Source organism: Lolium perenne, chromosome 5 (genome assembly GCF_019359855.2).
Source record: "Lolium perenne isolate Kyuss_39 chromosome 5, Kyuss_2.0, whole genome shotgun sequence".
Classification (NCBI taxonomy): Eukaryota; Viridiplantae; Streptophyta; class Magnoliopsida; order Poales; family Poaceae; genus Lolium; species Lolium perenne.
The window spans coordinates 265,853,390-265,871,289 of NC_067248.2; the positions used below are offsets into that span (position 1 = coordinate 265,853,390).

At 47.7% G+C, this 17,900-nt stretch overlaps 1 protein-coding gene and 1 long non-coding RNA gene across 2 annotated transcripts; one reads left to right on the top strand and one right to left on the bottom strand.

The window, feature by feature from the left end:
* Positions 1 to 3,141: 3,141 nt before the first annotated feature.
* On the top strand, positions 3,142 to 7,868 carry LOC127303023 (uncharacterized). Its single transcript, XR_007853224.1, has 4 exons — positions 3,142 to 3,489; positions 6,812 to 6,860; positions 7,063 to 7,156; positions 7,462 to 7,868. It is a non-coding gene; the product is annotated as an uncharacterized lncRNA (long non-coding RNA).
* A 225-nt stretch (positions 7,869 to 8,093) lies between these two features.
* LOC127303024 (uncharacterized) lies at positions 8,094 to 10,179 on the bottom strand. Its single transcript, XM_051333770.2, has 3 exons — positions 9,610 to 10,179; positions 9,164 to 9,501; positions 8,094 to 9,035 (listed from the first exon to the last, which is right to left on the bottom strand). Exons 1-3 carry the CDS (start codon positions 10,099 to 10,101, stop codon positions 8,504 to 8,506), a joined length of 1,362 nt encoding a protein of 453 aa, XP_051189730.1. The 5' UTR covers positions 10,102 to 10,179; the 3' UTR covers positions 8,094 to 8,503.
* Between the last annotated feature and the right edge of the window lie 7,721 nt (positions 10,180 to 17,900).

Below are 17,900 nucleotides of genomic sequence, written 5' to 3' on the forward strand. Positions count from 1 at the left end.
TACATTTAAGAAAAATTACACCATATTTGGCTAGGATTAACCATAGGCAATTAAGATGAGCTAATAGAGGACATTGCATAAGCTAAGGAAACATAATCAAATCACTAAAAATATTGTCTATACAAGTGGGACAACGTAATAAACCTTATATTCTAGAATTTTTCTTAAATAATATATGGCTTATATTTAGGAACGGAGGAGTATTAAAGTACTATATTATTGAACTACATGTAAAGATGAATACGGCTACATGTCAAGATGAATATGGCGATACTACTTTAGTGTCAAAAATGCTGCTATTTAATTTAGAAAGTTGATAAAATTGAGTTAATACAGTTTTAGTTTAAGACATGTCATACACTTATTCGACAATGGAGAGACTAAGTAATACACAATCCTTTCAAGAAGAGCTTTATATACACATGACCTTGGCAGACGCGAGCGTCAGCGTCGATGACAGGAAGTGTGAGTGTACACTTGTCCCCCAAACCACGATCGATAAATTCACCGAATCGGTCGATTGGGGATCGCCGCAAGGTGGTGCTGGTTTTGGAGCGTCTCCGACTTCAGCCGCATCCCTCAAACTTCGCTCCCAAATAGATTTTTGCAGCAAAGTATCTGTTTGGCGAACGGTCGCCGGCGTTCGAGTTGAACCCGCCGTGTGGCTGCATCGTCGACGTAATGCAGCGAGAACCGCCGCGTCGAGCTCCCTAGATCATTGAAGAAACCTAGCGTGGAAGGAGAGGCCACACCCGGAATGTACGCCGGTCCACTCACCGAACCGCTCCACGGGCTTGATGTTGCGGCGGCGGCAAGCGCAGCAATGTGCATCGCATTGGCAGCTTTCTCCTTCGTTGCTGCCGCAACATGTTGATCTTGCCGCTCCGCCGTCGCGAAATTGCGTCGGACGCAATCCGTCTCCCACTCCTCCTGGGTGCACCCCTCCAGCTCCGTCTTCGGTGGCGACCCCTTCCGCGGCTTCGTGAAGGGCACCTTCGCCCCCTTCTTGGCGAGCGCCTTGCCCAGTGGAATGGCTGCCTCCTTGCCGGCCACCGCTTTCTTGTTCTTGTGGTTCTTCGGTGACATGTCTACGACCGGTGGCGATGGATTGGGTGGGAGAGATCGGAGGGGGAGAAACAAATCGAGCGTCGGACACCGTGTTAGACCTCGCTCTATCTAATTAAGAGCATCTCTAACAGAGCCCGTAAACAAGCCAAAACCGAAAAATAACCGTCAGTTTACGGGTTCGGGCAGAAATTTAGCGCCGATCAGTGACCGTAAAAGGGCCAAAACCGAAAAACTTTTTTCGGGCCGAGACCGAAACTCAAAACGGCATGTATTTGTAGGGGTCGATCGAGCGAACCGAATGCTCGATCCCTATCTAGGGCGCGCTAAAATTTCAGCTGACGCAACCGCTCACTCGCTCCTTCCCCGTGCTGCCACCACACTCAGCCGTAGCCGCCCCGCCCGATTCGCCCGAGCCCTGCATCCCCGAGGTAGCGTCGGTCGCCCCGCACCCCGCCCGCTGTTCCTCGCCCAACTCCGGCTGCCGCCCCCACCGCCGCCGCTCCATCCGAATCGAGGATGAGCTCGTGCGACGACTTCGATCTATCGGATTCGTCGAGCTCCGATGATTCTGACCTCGACGAGCTGCTCCAGGACGACGAGATGGAGGCCACCATGCTCCTCTTGTCCGTCAAGGACCTGGAGGACCGCGCGAAGCTGCTGAATCGGAGGCGCGTCTCTGTGTTCGGCCAGAACCACATTCAGCAGAATCGCCTCCTCAGCCACGAGCAGCTGATGGAGGACTACTTCGCCGAGGTACCTACCTATCCTCCCCATCTGTTCCGTAGGAGGTATCGCATGCGGCGTAGCTTGTTCGTCCGGATCGTGAAGGCCTGCGAAGCCAATTCGAATTACTTCAAGCAACGTAGGAATGCCGCCGGGGTGATGGATTTCAGCGCTTTCCAAAAGATCTCTGCTGCCATGAGGGTCATTGCCTATGGCATCCCTGCAGATTACACCGACGAGTATCTTCGAATTGGCGAAGATACTACCACGGAGTCAGTCCGCAGGTTTGCTCGCATGATTATCAAGTTGTTTGGGCCAACGTATCTCCGAGTTCCCAATGAGGATGACACGAAACGGTTGATGGAGATAAATGAGAAAAGAGGTTGGCCTGGCATGCTTGGTAGTCTTTATTGTATGCATTGAACATGGAAGAATTGTCCAAAGGCAGGGCATGGCCAGTACTGTGGCAAAAGCAAAGATGCAACCATTGTACTTGAGGCCGTTGCATCACAAGATTTGTGGATTTGGCACTGTTTTTTTGGTTTGCCGGGGACACTCAATGACATCAACATGCTGCAAAGGTCTCCTTTGTTTGCCAAATTAGCAAATGAGGAAGCACCCACTTGCAATTACAAGGTCATGAACAATGAGTACACAATGGGATATTACCTAGCCTATAGCATCTATCCGGATTGGGCAACTTTTGTTAAGTCTGTCAAGGATCCCCAAGATAGAATAGAAGCTGAATTTGCCAAGGCTCAAGAAGCATTTCGCAAGGACATTGAGAGAGCTTTTGATGTTTTGCAAGTAAGGTTTGCAATTGTTCGAGGCCCAGCCCGATTTTGGGACAAGAAAACCCTGATCAACATCATGACATGTTGTGTGATTCTTCACAACATGATCATCGAGGATGAAAGAGAGTTGAGCTTGCCCTGCTTCTATGACAATGTTGGCACCCGAGTGGAACCCCAACGCAATCCAGATCGCATTGAAGCTTTCCTTGAAACCCATCGACAGATTGAGAATGCCAATACCCATGCCCAACTCATCTATGATATGAAGATGCACCACTGGCAGCGACATGGCCGTCGCCTTTGATCCTACCATTCCATGAAAAACCCTGCCTTTTTACGGGTTCGGAACCCGCAAGCGCAGAACATAGTCCGTATCGAAAACTGAAAAACGGAATATTCTGTTTTTCAGTTTTCGATACGCGTTATGTTCTACATCTGTCATTTTTTGGTCCATAAACACGAGTTCGGTGGCACTGAACTCGTATTTTTCGGTTCGCGTTTTCACGGGCTCACCCATACGGCTCCATGGTCCGTAACTTGAGGTGGCGCGAATCAGTCGAACACTCCACCCAACTCTATCATCCTCCCGTGACCACCGCTCTGCATTTCCTCGCGTCGCGATGGTGCCGCCGCGCCTCCAATCGATCGAGCCGCCGCGCGTGGAACCCTAGTGGCCCCTGTTTGGACGCCGTCGACGACGACCCAACCCGGCCTCGGGCGGCTCTCCCGCTCCCCAACCCCCTCCTACGGTCCTACCCCGCACAGATGCCCCTCGCCGACGCGGTCCGGCTCCGTCTTTCGCCCACGAGGAGGACGTCTCTCTCGGCGGGCGAGGGAGAGGAGATGGCCTCCGCGACCACAAAGCTCCAAGCAGCTCCGTCTGTCCCCTTCGACGCGCACGCCGGTGAGATCTCGAATCGTAACTCGTCCCACATCGTCGCGCTGTGTCGCAGGAGGCTACCCCTGCCTGCACCGGGTGTATGCAAAAGAAGGGGAAAAAAACAGATCTTTCGCCGTTACGCGATTGCCTCCAACCATCGACTGATGCCGGTCTTAGGTTTCTTCACAAGGTGTTCTAGGTTTGCTCTAGGATTGCATTGCATTGCTGCAGCTGCAGCTGCTTTGCTAGTTCGAATTCGAAGCTTGCTTGCACACGTATTTGAAAAGTTCAGAAACTGGAGCACCCATGTTCCTACTTGTGAGTTGTGAGGCAGCACCCGCCCGTAAGTAGTACGAGTACTAGTTGTTCTTCTCCTGGATACAAGGGGAGCGATTCTTGCATACTTTGATGTGTGTAATCGCTTGTTGTTGTAACTCACTTGGTCATGATTGTAAGTTGATCACCTTCTATAGGTTGGTGTACTCGGATACATAATTCGGCTGCTACAGGATTTTTAATCATGCTCGAAAAGGTTTGATCATATCTGTAGTGGCGTCCTGTAATCTGACCGTGCTTGAATAGTTTGATCGCATTTGCATCCTCATAAATTATGTGATAAAGCATGCTTTAAGTTTTTTTCCATTTAGTAGAAATTTCAGAATTGACAAGTCAGTGCAGATTTTGGATCCCTGCCGGTTTATTTCCAAAAGTCAGTGCAGATTTAGTTCTGGATAGAATTACACACTGAATCTGTGCTACTTTTCCCTTCAATAATATGCAATTTTGCAACAAAGTTACACTCAGTTTAGGAATTTGATTCCAAAATAGAAGTAGGACCTGAATCTGACTACTTTTCCTTTACGTAACATGCCACCATTTTTGTTTATGCTAGTGTTGTATAATTTGGCAAGAAAGCTACAGTCAGTGCGTAATTGAAAAGTTTTCTGCTTCTTCAGAAAGATTTAAAGAGAATTAGGAACTTAAGCTGTACTACTTCTCACTTCAGTATATGCATCTGTCTTTATTTATGCCAGCGGTGTATAATTAGCTAGAAATCTATAGTTTTCTTCTTCTGACATGGCGTTAAGTGAATTAGGAATCAAGACAGAAAATTACTATTGTTATACTGTCTTTTGATACTTAGAATTTGTACCAGTATATATACTGTCAGCTTTTGCATACTCATAATCAGTTTGTAATCCATATTTGCATATCATATACTGTAAGAGTATGCCTAAAGTCTGTTTGACCAATTGAGCGTCCAGTTTTTACAGTTGGTCCAGCCCTATTATGCCCTTCGAATCCATGGTTCAGAATGTACCATTTCAGTCCTCACAAGTAGTGCTTGCAGCTGTTGTTTCAGTGTATTGCCCCGGATGCCTTTTTTTTATGTGGACAGTTTTAGGGCTATTTGATAAAATGCCCCACTTTACTTTGCCATTTGCTCCAAAGGGCATATTTACTTTGGCATCGCTAAAATGCCCTACTTTACATTGCCCATTTGCTAAAATGCCCCATTTAGATGATTTACTGCAAGTTAATACAAATCTCTAAACTGCGGGTGGATTGCTCCAGAGCTGCCGAAGCTAATCTTTGTGTCGGTAGTATCTCTTCCGTACGAACAAAGCAGGCTACGCCGGCGATGGTGACGAACCGTCCGACCACGACGACGAAGCTCGGCGCCGCCCTCTCCCTCTAAGCTGCCGCATCCCTTGTCAACCCTCTCATCCGGACATGAGTCGCCGAGATGCGCCGCCGCCGCCATGCGTGGTCGCTGCCTGGCCGGCGAAGTCGCCCAACCACAGGGACGCGGCCAGAAGAGCTTGGAAGGACGCGGCTGGGAGAAGAAAGCGGGGCGCTGGGCTTGGTCGCGCTGGTCAGCCGGTCGTCACTGTCACCGGCATCGCCTGCGTAGGTGTGTATTCGTATAGGCAAGACAGGCAGATACACACTTGGACGGGTGCCCAGGTTCAATCCACTCAAGGGCAAAGTGTAATCGCAGGTTACAGATTAGACTAAGTTAAGAGGATATTATTTCAACAAGTACCAGTAAATCACCCAAACGGGGCATTTTAGCAAATGGACAATAGAAAGCAGGGCATTTTATGCATGCCAAAGTAAATGTGCCATTTGGGGCAAATGGGTAAAGTGGGGCATTTTATCAAATAGCCCACAGTTTTATCGCGTGCCATTGTAGCAGCCTCTTCATTTTTTTTCATGTAATGTAAACATCTTGTTTTACTAGAGATCAAACTCGTACTTCCTTTTCTTGTCGTTGAAACTGTTGCATCAAGCAGGAAACTGTTTCTTCTCGAAAATTCCTGATAGTGGACTGCACAATACACTATAAGAGGGTAAAAGCATGGATCGGTTTCTATTTATAAGAGAAATGGCTGCATTGATGGATGACTTAAATCAATGCAGCCATTTCTACATAGACACCATTGTAGTTTGTAATGAGAAAAATCAGTTTTCCTTACAATAATGTTTAACAACACAAACATGGGACTTTATGTTTGTTCATTGTTTGGTACCCTTTGTTTTCTTTCCTGACATGGAAGCACTGTTCTTGATAAAAAAAAATCCACGCCCCTTATACTGTATTGCAAGCAATGCTATATGAGCTATAGATGTTCTATATTCAAATTGGTGTGCAAGCTCTTATCTGTCTTGGTGCTAGAAAATGTTTGTAGATGGAAGTATGAAAATCCCCTTTCAAATATTCATCTAGCTTGTGGTACTCTATAGACGATAGTACACCTAGATGGAGTCTTTCAATTCCAATGAACCGTAGATGAATAATAGATTGTAAATGCATTGGTCTGTCTAGATGCTGGTCGTGCTGCTGTCTGCAACATTTATTTTCAGATGGTGACGCTTTCACTTGCTTGAGGTTGAGGGTGGATCTTTTATCAACCATCTTTGACCTTCACTTGTTTGTTTATTGGTGATCCCCTTTATATAGCATAATGAATCATACAAATGAGAGATAATCTACTTTGTCTACACAAGTGTTGTCTCAGACACCAAGACAACTGGGGAAGGGTTCACCAAGGACATGAACGTATCCTTCCCTTTCCTTTTTTTTATTTGTATGGCATAAGTACTACTGCAATTGCAATAAATAAAAAAGTTTCGTGGAAAAATCGTTATGTACTTGGATAGATTGTGGCTATATCTGCTTGGACCATAATTTGTTTTGACAGTTTCTGTGTGTTATTTGCTTGATTATCCAGTACTACTAGTATAATCTACATCTCATGTTCTACTTGTTTGGGTGATAAGCAATGGACATGTAACTTTTCATATATTTGAGCATGCTGAACTTTTCATTGCTTGGCTGCAGGTTGATAATGCAACCGGACATTCAGTTGCTCAAGAGTTAAATATATCAGGTTGGTTATGAACCTGTTGTCTCAGTCAAGGTGTTTACTGTGTCCTGTAGTTTTCTAGTGGACTTGATTAACGATCTAAAATAAGAGGCTTTACTCTATGTATTTTTTTGTGAGTTGGGCTCCGAACAACAGTTGCAGCTCATTTTCCACTCTTGCTACTGAATGTTCGGTACAGAAATTCATATCGTTTTAAAAATTCCAGGCTGGACCGAAGAGTTCTTTGGTTCTCTTTTACATGATAGATGGCAAAGACGCAGAAGAACAAATCCACTAAACACCATCTTGGTGGTCTGAAGGTGATCCGAAGCTCTTACCTATTTCTTTCAATTAATTGGAATCGATTTCATCGGATATCTTGCTACAGTCTAGGAATCCTAAGAAGTGGCTTGTAGATAGTTTAGCCGTTGCACACAAAAATGCGTCTACATGATTGCGCTGATGCTGCAAATACCTTGCCTTTGTCCAGCCATATGATGGTGTTATGAGTTTTAATCTAGATTAGTGGCTTGACGGTGTGTTATCAATTTTTTAATGAAAACTCAAGAACCTCAGTTCTTAAATTTGCCTTCTTAATTCCAACTATCTTGCTTTATGCACTCAGTGACACACGAGGAAAGGCACTGGAGCTGTACGAGAACATGCATATCAAGGCGGCGGTGGGTGCAAGAACGAAGACTTGCTCCACTCGGACGACGTCGTTGGCAAGAACGACTATGGCCTGTAGCTAACTTGAACATTGTAATTCTGTGGTGAGCTGTGAGAAGATACCGGCAGGAGGAGGAGGAGGAAGAGGGCTCGGCCCAGTAGTTGTCCTGCAGCTTGCAAGTGAACAAAAGAGACTTGCTTGGGTGTCCTATGATTTGTTTCACATGTTCAAATACTACTCAAGCAGGCACTAAGATATCAAGCTGGTTCTGTGTTGGCACAACAATTGCAATCAAGCTGATACTCTTGCTTAGCATCACGTGTTAACGGTCTTATTCGAATTTAAAGGAGCTATCAACTAAATGGCTTGCCCTGTTCCTGGATGAAGCGACATACCCATCCATAGCATTATAATGTGAACCTTGCCCTGTTCCTGGATGAAGCGACATACCCATCCATAGCATTTCTCTACTGTTTTCTTAAAGCATGAATTCATACAGCTTGCCTTTTTATCTTTCTCATCCACTGAGTTAAATATTTGTACCATTTCAGAAATAAATAAAAAAACTGGCAATGACATCTAGGTAATAAACATCCATACAACGATTTATAAATCAGATAATAGAGAAAACGCAGCACATAGAAGATAACAATATCTTAATACAACTTATTTTGGTGAGATTAATCTCTTGATCATACAACTACTACTACTAGTACTACTTAATCAGTGGCCTGGTGGCGCCCAATAATTGCACTACTGGCTAGTCCAACTCTAAGAGCAAAAAAGCGGCGAGACTCCAAGATATAACAGTGAAAGCTTAACTAGAGGAGATAAATCTCTCTATTGATCCTACTGATTGTTCGGTGGCCTCCATCTTTGTACCCGTGCCATCCCACGAGAAATGGTTGCCAACGATCGATCAGCCTAATCTACCTAAGGATCATGCATGCAGCCAACGATTACACTAGCTAGCTAGATCGAGCCTGGCCTACTCTACCTAAGGAGCCTGCAGCGCCGACTGAAAGATGGCAAAGTGAAATAGGGCGATCGGGATGAAGAGAATGACACCGCCCACAACCACGAGGAGAACCCGAGCCCAATTAACCTCGTCCGCACACATGAAACGAAACATGGTGAAGATAATGACGACGTAGTAGGCATTCACCGTGAGCGAAGCAGAGAGGATCGCCGAGGAAGCCAGCGATGCACGTGCCAAGAAGCGCGTGAGACGACCCAGACGGAACACCCCCTCCAGCGGCCTGGCCGCTTCGCACGCGGCCAAGAGCTCGTCGTGTTTGGCCTGAGCGGCATCGAGCGCCACTCTAGCGTCATGGACTGCGTCGTCGATCATCTGTTGGGGAACTCCGTGCAGCGTGGCCTCGTCGCGAGCTTCCATGTACTCCCTCTTGAGAACGTTCAGGTCCAGCAGCGATACTTGCCAGGCAGCCTTGGCTGCCTGGAAGATGGCGTCCTCCTGCCCTACCTGGCGAGCGCGCTCGTAGTCCTGATGGGCCCTGATCGCATACACCCTGTAAGAGGAGGAAAGCACACGATTGAATTAAGGCATGCAGAAGAAGAATCAAGCAAGCAGGGAACCGTAAAGCTAGCAGGGGAGGGGAGAAGGGAGAAGGGAGGAGGTAGGGGAGCTAGTACGTACAAGGCGACAAGCGCAAGGAGGGCCGAACTGAGGGCAATGAACGTCATGGCCACTTGTCCAATCACTATGTACTCATAGCGATTCGACGGCCAGCACGGCGGAGGGGGCGGAGGCGGAGGCGGAGGCGGAGCTGCCCCATACGTAGGCGCAGAGGGCGGAGGACGGTGATGCGGACGCCGGTGGTCCGGAGAGGGGAGGTGCGGAGGTGCCGAGGGCGGAGATCCTGCACCATCTTTCTTCTCTGGCATAATAGTGACCGTCAAGAAACACAGCACGACCGCAACCGTCAGAAGCATAAACTGTGCCTTGGAAGACGCCTTGATGTTGGTCGGAAGTAGCTGCGCACAAGATCAAATCATCAGTACTGTACAGCTCGTGTGCAGTGCTTAGCATCAACGACTACGTGAGAAAACACTATTTGAGCGCGCGGTACTAAATCGACAGACCTTGCGAGCACGAGGACGAGGACGAGCGCCTGTAGTAGTAGTAGTAGTAGTAGTAGTAGTAGTAGTAGTGCCTGCACCGTCGACAGTAGTAGTAGTAGTGCCTGCACCGACGACAGTAGCTCCCCTACCGCCGGCGCCGCCACCAGCACCACCCTCACCATCACCGCCGGTACCATCACCACGACGGCCGGCACCATCACCACCACAGACGGCACAACCAATAGCAGCACCGCCGGTGCCATCGCCACCACAGCCAGCACAAGGAAGAGCAGCACCACCACCGCCGCCGGCAGCAGCAAGACCAGCACCAGGACCACCACGACCACCGCCGGCAGCAGCAGCACCACCACCACCACCGCCGGCAGCAGCACGAGCAGCACCAGCACCACCACCGCCGGCAACTCCCCCGCCAGCACCGCCGTTGCCGCTGGCATCTCCTCCGCCAGCACCACCGGCACCTCCTCCGCCGCCAGCACCCCCGGCGCCGAGCATTGTGCTTGTGCTAGACAAGTTTGAAGTTTGAACTTGATGCCAGCACCGCCGAGCAAGGCGCCTTTATATAGTTCGAGTGTAACCTACAGTGTCTTGTCTTGCGACAGTGTCTCTCTCCTACAGAGTGTAACCTTTGTGCCTTTGAAAAGGTAGTTAGCTTTGTGAAAGGCAAGGCCCATCCGGAGTTTGCAGCCAATGGGGTGTCGACACAAGCTGATTCTTGATCCCGAGAAGAGACACGACCAGCAGAGATACAAGTGAGACAAATAAGAGCTCCCATGGAGTGTGGCCATGGAAACTCTTTTTTGGTTGCAGATCCATACACAAGAACAGCCATTCCGTGTTTTATTGACGCTGCAGCACCTGCACTCTGGCTACAGTCCAAACGGTCAAAAGCAAAATCAAACAGTCAAAAGCATTTTTCCTCTCCGGCCATGACTCGTACCCTTCTTCCAGCCGAGAGAAAAAGAGAGCACTACCACCAACGGATACATTTTGCATTAGGAAAAAAGACGCTTTCAATGTTCATGGATTTTCGTATCACGAGTTCACGACATACGTACTACTGTGGAGAGAGAGCAGCCTTTATGTAGCCGGTTTGCAAGAGAAGCAGCCCTCCCTCTCCTAGGGCATCAGCGGGCCGACGCATTTCGGACGTCCGAAATATCCGTTTGCATTGGCCCGCGGACGCGTTGTGGGTTAGGGTGATTGTTTGCGTCTAGGGTATCTCCAACGGTGCGGACGCATTTTTTATCCGGGGACAGCGTCAAGCTCGCTAATAGCGTTTTACGTCCCGTCAAGGACTGCTGCCGGTGATTAACTGTTCCCGTGCGACGACGATCGTTCCCGGGCGTGCCCAATACATTGGCAAGTTTCGCCGGCGTTTCGCGCGCGCGGGAAACGCCCTGCGCACCAACGCCGTTTCCCGCCCCGCCGTGGCTATATATGGTGGACACCGACGGGGGCGACGGGTACACCTCAAGCTAACCCTACCATCCATCCATGGCCGACCACATGAGTTGGGAGCACGTTGTTCACATGTGCCGCCAGCTCCACCCGGAGGAGGAGGAGGAGGTAGCCGCCGCCGGCGTTGAGGCTCAGCAGCTGGACCTGGAGGCGGCGGCGGCGGAGGTTGCGGAGGCGAAGGCGGCAGAGCGCGCGGAAGGGCGCCTCGCGGCGACCAGGGCGGAGATCACCAACGCCATGGCCGAGCTCGCCGACGCCAGGGCCGAGCTCGCAGAGGCGCGGCGGCCATCGCGGCCCCTCCGGCCGACGCCGTCATCCACGACATCGCGGACGATGACCCCCCCCGTGCCTAGGCGCTTCGACCGCGCCGGCGACCGATGGGTTCTGCGGCGTCCTTCGAGTCCCCGGGCCGGGGACGCCCGGCGCCGCCGAGCTTGGTGGCGGAGGAAGAAGCCCACAACTATGCGATGGCCATGGCTCGGGGGTTAATGTGCTCCGACCTGGACTCGCTCCAGCGTAGGCGCCCTTCTCCCGCGCGGGTCGAGCAGGAGAACCGGGAGCTGGAGGTCGCCATCGCCGCCAGGGACGAAGCGGTGGTGGCGGCGGCTAGGGACAGGGCCCGCTTCATCGCCGACGTGGCGGCGATCCAGGCGGCGGTCTAGGCGAACGAGGACGAGGCGGCGGTCCAGCGGCGGCGGAGGAGGAGGAGGCCCGGGCGGCGGCGGCGGTCCAGGCGGCGGCAGAGGAGGAGGAGGCCCGGGCGGCGGCGGAGGCGGCGGCTACCAAGGTGGCCATTGCCCAGGCGACGGCCCTGTGGGAGAGCTCCCTGGCCAAGGCCCTCGAACGCCGTAGGCGGCAGGACGAGATGTCCGTTCGCCGGCGTGCGCGGCGCGCGGAGTGCGCGAAGCGATCCCGCTTCAACGACGGCGACGGCCCTTTCGGCGGCCAGTAGTAGGGCGCGCGACTGCGAGTAACCGAGGCCGGTGTAGGCCGCGCGACGGCGAGTAGGTACGGTCGTTGTAGTTTTAGGTTAACTCGACTAATCATCTCTGTAAAGATGGTCCTTTTAGCCAATCAATAGTAATGAAAAAATCTTTTGCTTACCTACTCACTGCCGACCGGGCCCGGATGTACCCGAGGCGGACAGATTCAGCGACCGCCGAGCGTCCGCGGAGACGCAAACCTGGCGCATATTCGGGCCAGGTTTGCGTCTCCGCGGACGGCCCGGTCACTTTGCGTCGCCCCGCTGGAGCAGGCCCCAGATGCATTTCCGGTCACGGCGGACGAAAACGGTCCCTCAGCGTCCGTTTGCGTCGCGCCGCTGGAGATGCCCCTACAGAGTGTGGGTCAACCTTTGTCTTTGTGTCTTGGTTGCTAGCGGAGTACTACGAAAAAGAGGGCAGCTTTGTGAAAAGGCAGGGGCCATCCATGGTGTTTGCAGCCAATGAGCACTCCAAGCTGTTCCTTCCCGAGAAGAGACACGAGCAGCAGAGACAAGTGAGACAAGTGAGACAAATACAAGCTACGGTGGGAAGGAGGTGAAGCAAGCCTTTTTTGATGCACATCTCCGTCCGTTGCATGCTATTGACCAGCGCCTTGCTACAGTCCAAACTAGTCAATCTTCCTCTGCGGCGTATCCTTCTTGCAGCAGAGAGAAAAAGAGAGCAGTACCACCGACGGATACTTTTTCCGTGAGAAAACGCCCGTGATACATGACACATACATTAGGAAAGACGCTTTCAAATTTCAATGTCCATGGATTCGTATCATTACATACCTACTAGTGTGTGCGAGCTACATATCTCTCACATGGTGAATATATTGCCCTGCTAAACAACAAAATACAAAGAAAACAAGCAAGGGTACATGCCAGGTTTCATATGTGGTTCTACGATTTACTTCGTTTTGGCTTTGCCCTGGTATTCAGGACGATAGGCTCGCATCGTTCCCAAGTGGGCAAACCCTAGCTGAAGCCGCATCCTCCCCTCTCGCAGCCGGTGGGCAAAGCCGCTCATGGCGGTGGCCGCCCCTCATCTCCGAGCGCCCCTAGGGACGGCAGGGGCCTACTCCTCCTCGCGTGTTAGGGTATCCAACCAGACCTTTGCGACAAGCCTGCACGACGGGGCTCGTCTGGCAGAGATGGATGCCGGGGCGTTGGCGGCCCCTCATCTCCGAGCGCCCCTAGCGACAGCAGGGGCCTTCTCCTCCTCGCGTGGTGGGGTCTCCGACCAGACCTTTGCGACAGCCCTGCACGATGGGGCTCGTCTGGCGAAGATGGATGCCGGGGCGGTAGTCTCGGCAATCTTAGCGATCGTTGTGGCCACAAGGGAGGCACGCCGTTTGGTTCGAGGGACTACGTACGGCTCAAACCCTCATCTCCGAGGGGTGCGGGTGGTGGTGGTACCCGCTGAGATCTCAGGTCTAATGTTGGGAGTTGGCGGGCGACATCATGGGGGCATGCCGATCTTCTTAATACAGGAGACGGTCCTTGGGTTCTTCTCGCGCTAAGACGGTCTTCTACTTGATGCCGACCCTCTTTGATCTAGCGAGTCACGGGTTCCGGAATGCTCAACTAGCGATCTCCATTGGGCATTGGATACATGTAGGTTGTTGGATTGGATGTGATTTGGTCGTGTGGACCCATATCGCTAGCTATTGCCATCATGGAAGATATTGGTTATTGATTTCCATGGAGAAAGCAGTGACGGAAAATGTCATGGCGGCTGAGGTCTGAGGTCTAGTAATGGTGGACCGAGTCTTTGTGACGATGATGACTTTGCTTGTTGTTTCTTGACTTGCAGTAGTGACATCGGCAAGCAGGGGTGGCATCACATGAAGAGTTCATGATCTTATCTTTCAGGGTGGAAACCCAAGGTCTTGCCTTAATTGGTTGTTTATGACAATGTTCTTGTTGAATGGGATATTCACTTTGGCTCATAGGAGCATTTGCTCCCGTTGTGTGAATCTACATTTCGAAGTGTCAAAAAATTCTAAAATAAAATTATTCATTACATCTACATATTTTATGTTCGTACGCAAGTTTTCAGAAAAAAAACTAAAAAAAATTGTGGGTCCTGTAAAAAGACAAATTTTGATGCTATGACACGACTACGTACAGGATAATTTTTTTATCTTTTTTGTACATGCCACATAAAATGTTATTTCTCCATGAAAATTTGTGCACTAACATAGAATGTCACGATGTACACCAAAAAAATTATGTTAGATTTTTTTGACATTTTAAAAATTATTTTTATATTATTTTGTATAAAGAGAGTATTTGCTACTGTGAGCCAAAACGCCACCTCCGCATTGTTTTGAGAGGGTGTAATAGCTCCATGATGAAAATACAAGGTTTGACCTTAATTGGTTGTGCCTAGCAATGATCTTGTTGAAGGCATTGTTTTGTGAGCACGAACTCCGGGTGTTGTCTTGGCAGTGGGTTGTGTTGCAGCTAAAAGGTTTTGATCACCGTAGTGGGATCTTTTGTTTTTCTTATTCCTTTTTCCTTTTTAGTAGGGTCATGTGCATCCATAATGTCTTTAGGACATTTCGTTGTTGAAGAGGCTAATCATAATTGGTATCTTCGCGATATTAGCTCTCTTAATCGAAAAAAATATTTAGCTAGTTATGTTTGGGTGTAAATAAATTAAGGGGCCAAAGTGTTAAAAAAATTAAGGGGCCAAATAGTGCAAGTCTACCTAATATTTGTTCCAGTTTCATTGAATCTCCACCGACACCTTCCAAATCAGCCATAATATGTGGCAATAAACCAAAAAGTTCATGTATGTATTTTACATGCATCAATGTGCGAAGCCGCGTCGGGTACCTCGATGAGTTCGACTACGTCCTGGACCCGTCCATGAAGGAGGAGGATATCTCGGTCGTGAAAGTAGAGGAGGAGGAGAAGGAGGACACCGTTGTAGTGACACAGCATACCACTGCAAGGTGTAGTATGCAAGTCTGACATAACACCAATGAAACACCGTTCCACTAGTATTACATCGCTCAGAGTGGTACAACAGAAACATATGCGGGTCCAAGGCATGTCTATAGAATTACAACTCCGACTCTTTACATAAGATCAACATAGCCTCCTACTTCACAATAAGGTAAGACTGCAAATAAACTCCAGAAGAACGACTCATAGTCTAATCTTATCACGAACTCTACTTGTAGAGGTTTTGACTAGCTATAGAGGCTATGAATAGATTGTAGCTAAATAGGAGCTAGGTTTAGGAAGCTAGTTCCCTTCTATTGCTAATCTAGGCTTTCTCCTGGTTGGATGTGGTGTTTGACTCTTCTGTCAGGGTCCTGTCCCTTGAAGTAGTTGTTGATTCCTCGGCCTTCGAGTTGCACTGTAGATCCTCCTTCGATGCCTCCATATCTAAGCAGGGGATTTAAGAGTGGGATGAGTACGAGCGTACTCAACAAGTTCATTATAGGAAAGAGGTGTTTAATGCACTAGCTACGGTATTAGACCAGAAAGTCTAATACCAATGCAGGTTTTTATAATCATTTCTTCAAAAGGTTGCTTTTATTCAGAAGAACTATGTCCGTCAGCCTTCATCGGTTTACTAGAACTTCGTGGAGTTCCTTTCCAGCAGCGTTCGTAGTTCCATAACCCGGAACAGGGAGTGACAGGTCACGATTTGATACACTCTGCAGAGGTGTGTTGCTTTACCCATAAGAGATCTTAACCTTGTTGCACAACCGAGTGGCGTGCGCGTCCACACTTCTTTGGTACGGGGCCAGGTATATGGTCCTAGTCAAATTGCATTCCTTCCGACCTTGCACACCCACCCTTTGTTGCAATTCCGACCTTGGGTACTCGCCGGCTTACATCACTTGGATGCCTTCCAACCTCGACAACTATCAGGTTCTCGACCTGATACCTTCGCCGGTCGTTGCAAGTTGCAACCCATCATAGACCGCATTACCGTGGGGACTTAGAGGTTCCCCACCCATCCGGTTGTTCTCGCAAGACACAACTGCTACGGTAAGCGCATCCATTGATGTACGAGTGGAAGAAACACACTTGACTACTCCGTCCCACTCCAGATCTTATGGTTAACACGGGTATTACGGCACAAGAATCACTGGACGACCTTTGTTGTTTAATCCTAGATGGATACAAACCCATTGCAATGGAACCTCCACCATACTCATACCATGGTTCCATTGCCCACCACATAGTCATATTCATAGTTATGAAATTAGCATTTTTTCTTTTCATGCAAGAGTTATAAGTATAGTACTTTGCAAGTAATTTGGTAAAAATACTCAAATTGACATGAGCAAGCGATGAACTTGCCTTTCTTGACTGCAAGATTATGCAGGCAAGGTTTTCGATACGCAATAACTCCAAATTCTGAAATAGCATCATCGTCCAGTAAGGACGATGTTTAAAAGATTGGCAAGGATGCAATAATGCATAAGTATGAGATGCAATCGCTCTAAGCGTGACCTAACCCCGGTTATTTAGGATTAGTAAGTTGGTGTGATTGGTTTAGGGTGTGTTGCACTTTTAGAGTGATTCACAAACAAGGTTCTTATTATGGGTTGATTACTTGGTATCATAAACAAGTAATGCAATAGATCATAATAATAAAATTACTAGCACACAACAATAAGATTTGGTATAATCCTAACATGTAATGAACAGTGGTTGGTCTTAGTACTATATGGCATGGTTAATGGTTACTTGTTATATTCTTCAAAAGAATAACTTTTGAAGATAAAGAACAAGTATGATAATTAGGGTTGTGGAGTGTTATGGTTTACTATGGTTTCCAAATTAGTTTCTGGAGTAAGGATTAGATGGATCCCAACAGTGTTCGATTCATCAATAGCTAGAGCTTGCATGTTTTTTTAGTTAAGCATAAGCATCTTAAACAATTAGTGATAAATGGTTGCTATCAACATTGGTATATCTTGCTGGTGATAGCTAGCTAGGGTTTATAGGTCCTATTAGGTAAGGTTGACGACTATTCTTTATTTTCTTCAAAAGAATAACTTTTGAAGAACATTCTTCTTATGTACTAATTAGTATTTCAGTTAAGGTTGTGGTTGTCTAGGGTTTGCTATTGGATCCATTAAGTAAAGAATAGTTGGTTCCTAAATAGGATGATTCCTAATTATGAAGTATTTGTTGGGTTAAGTGGAATATGGTATGTAATGTCCAATACAAGACATAATTACCATTAGGATTGATCACAATGGTGTGATACTAAACATGGATCAATAAGGATGATGGCTTTGGTAAAAGGAACTAATGTTGGTCCTATTTGATCATCTAGTTTTATCTGGATGAGAACATAAAGTATCAATTAATTAGTGATAGGGTTCTTATATTCTATATGAATATGAACAAGCATTGAGTTGTTAATTATGAACCTATGAATTAAAATAAAATATCATGATCACATGAATAACCTAGGGTTTAGGTTAGAAGCAAATTAGGGTTCATATGGATTAATGGAGCTAGAGTTCCTAATTGGATTAGGGTTTTAGGGTTTCACATGAAATGATAAGGTTGTAATTTCATTCAATAAGGAATTAGGGTTTCCTAATTACCATATAGTTCTTAGGTTAATAACTTCATTATAAAGTTGAAGTTATTAATAACTTTGAAATAAAAACAATATTGGATTTGGCATTTTATTATTTTTAAAGAATTTAATAACTAAGATAATTTTTAATCAGGGTTTAAATCCCTCTAATAAGGATTTAATAAGATAATAAATAAAGAAAAATAGTTTTAGTGTTTTCTTTATTTACTTAATGGTTTTTACTAATTTAGAAGTTTTTCCTGATTATTGAATTTTAATTGA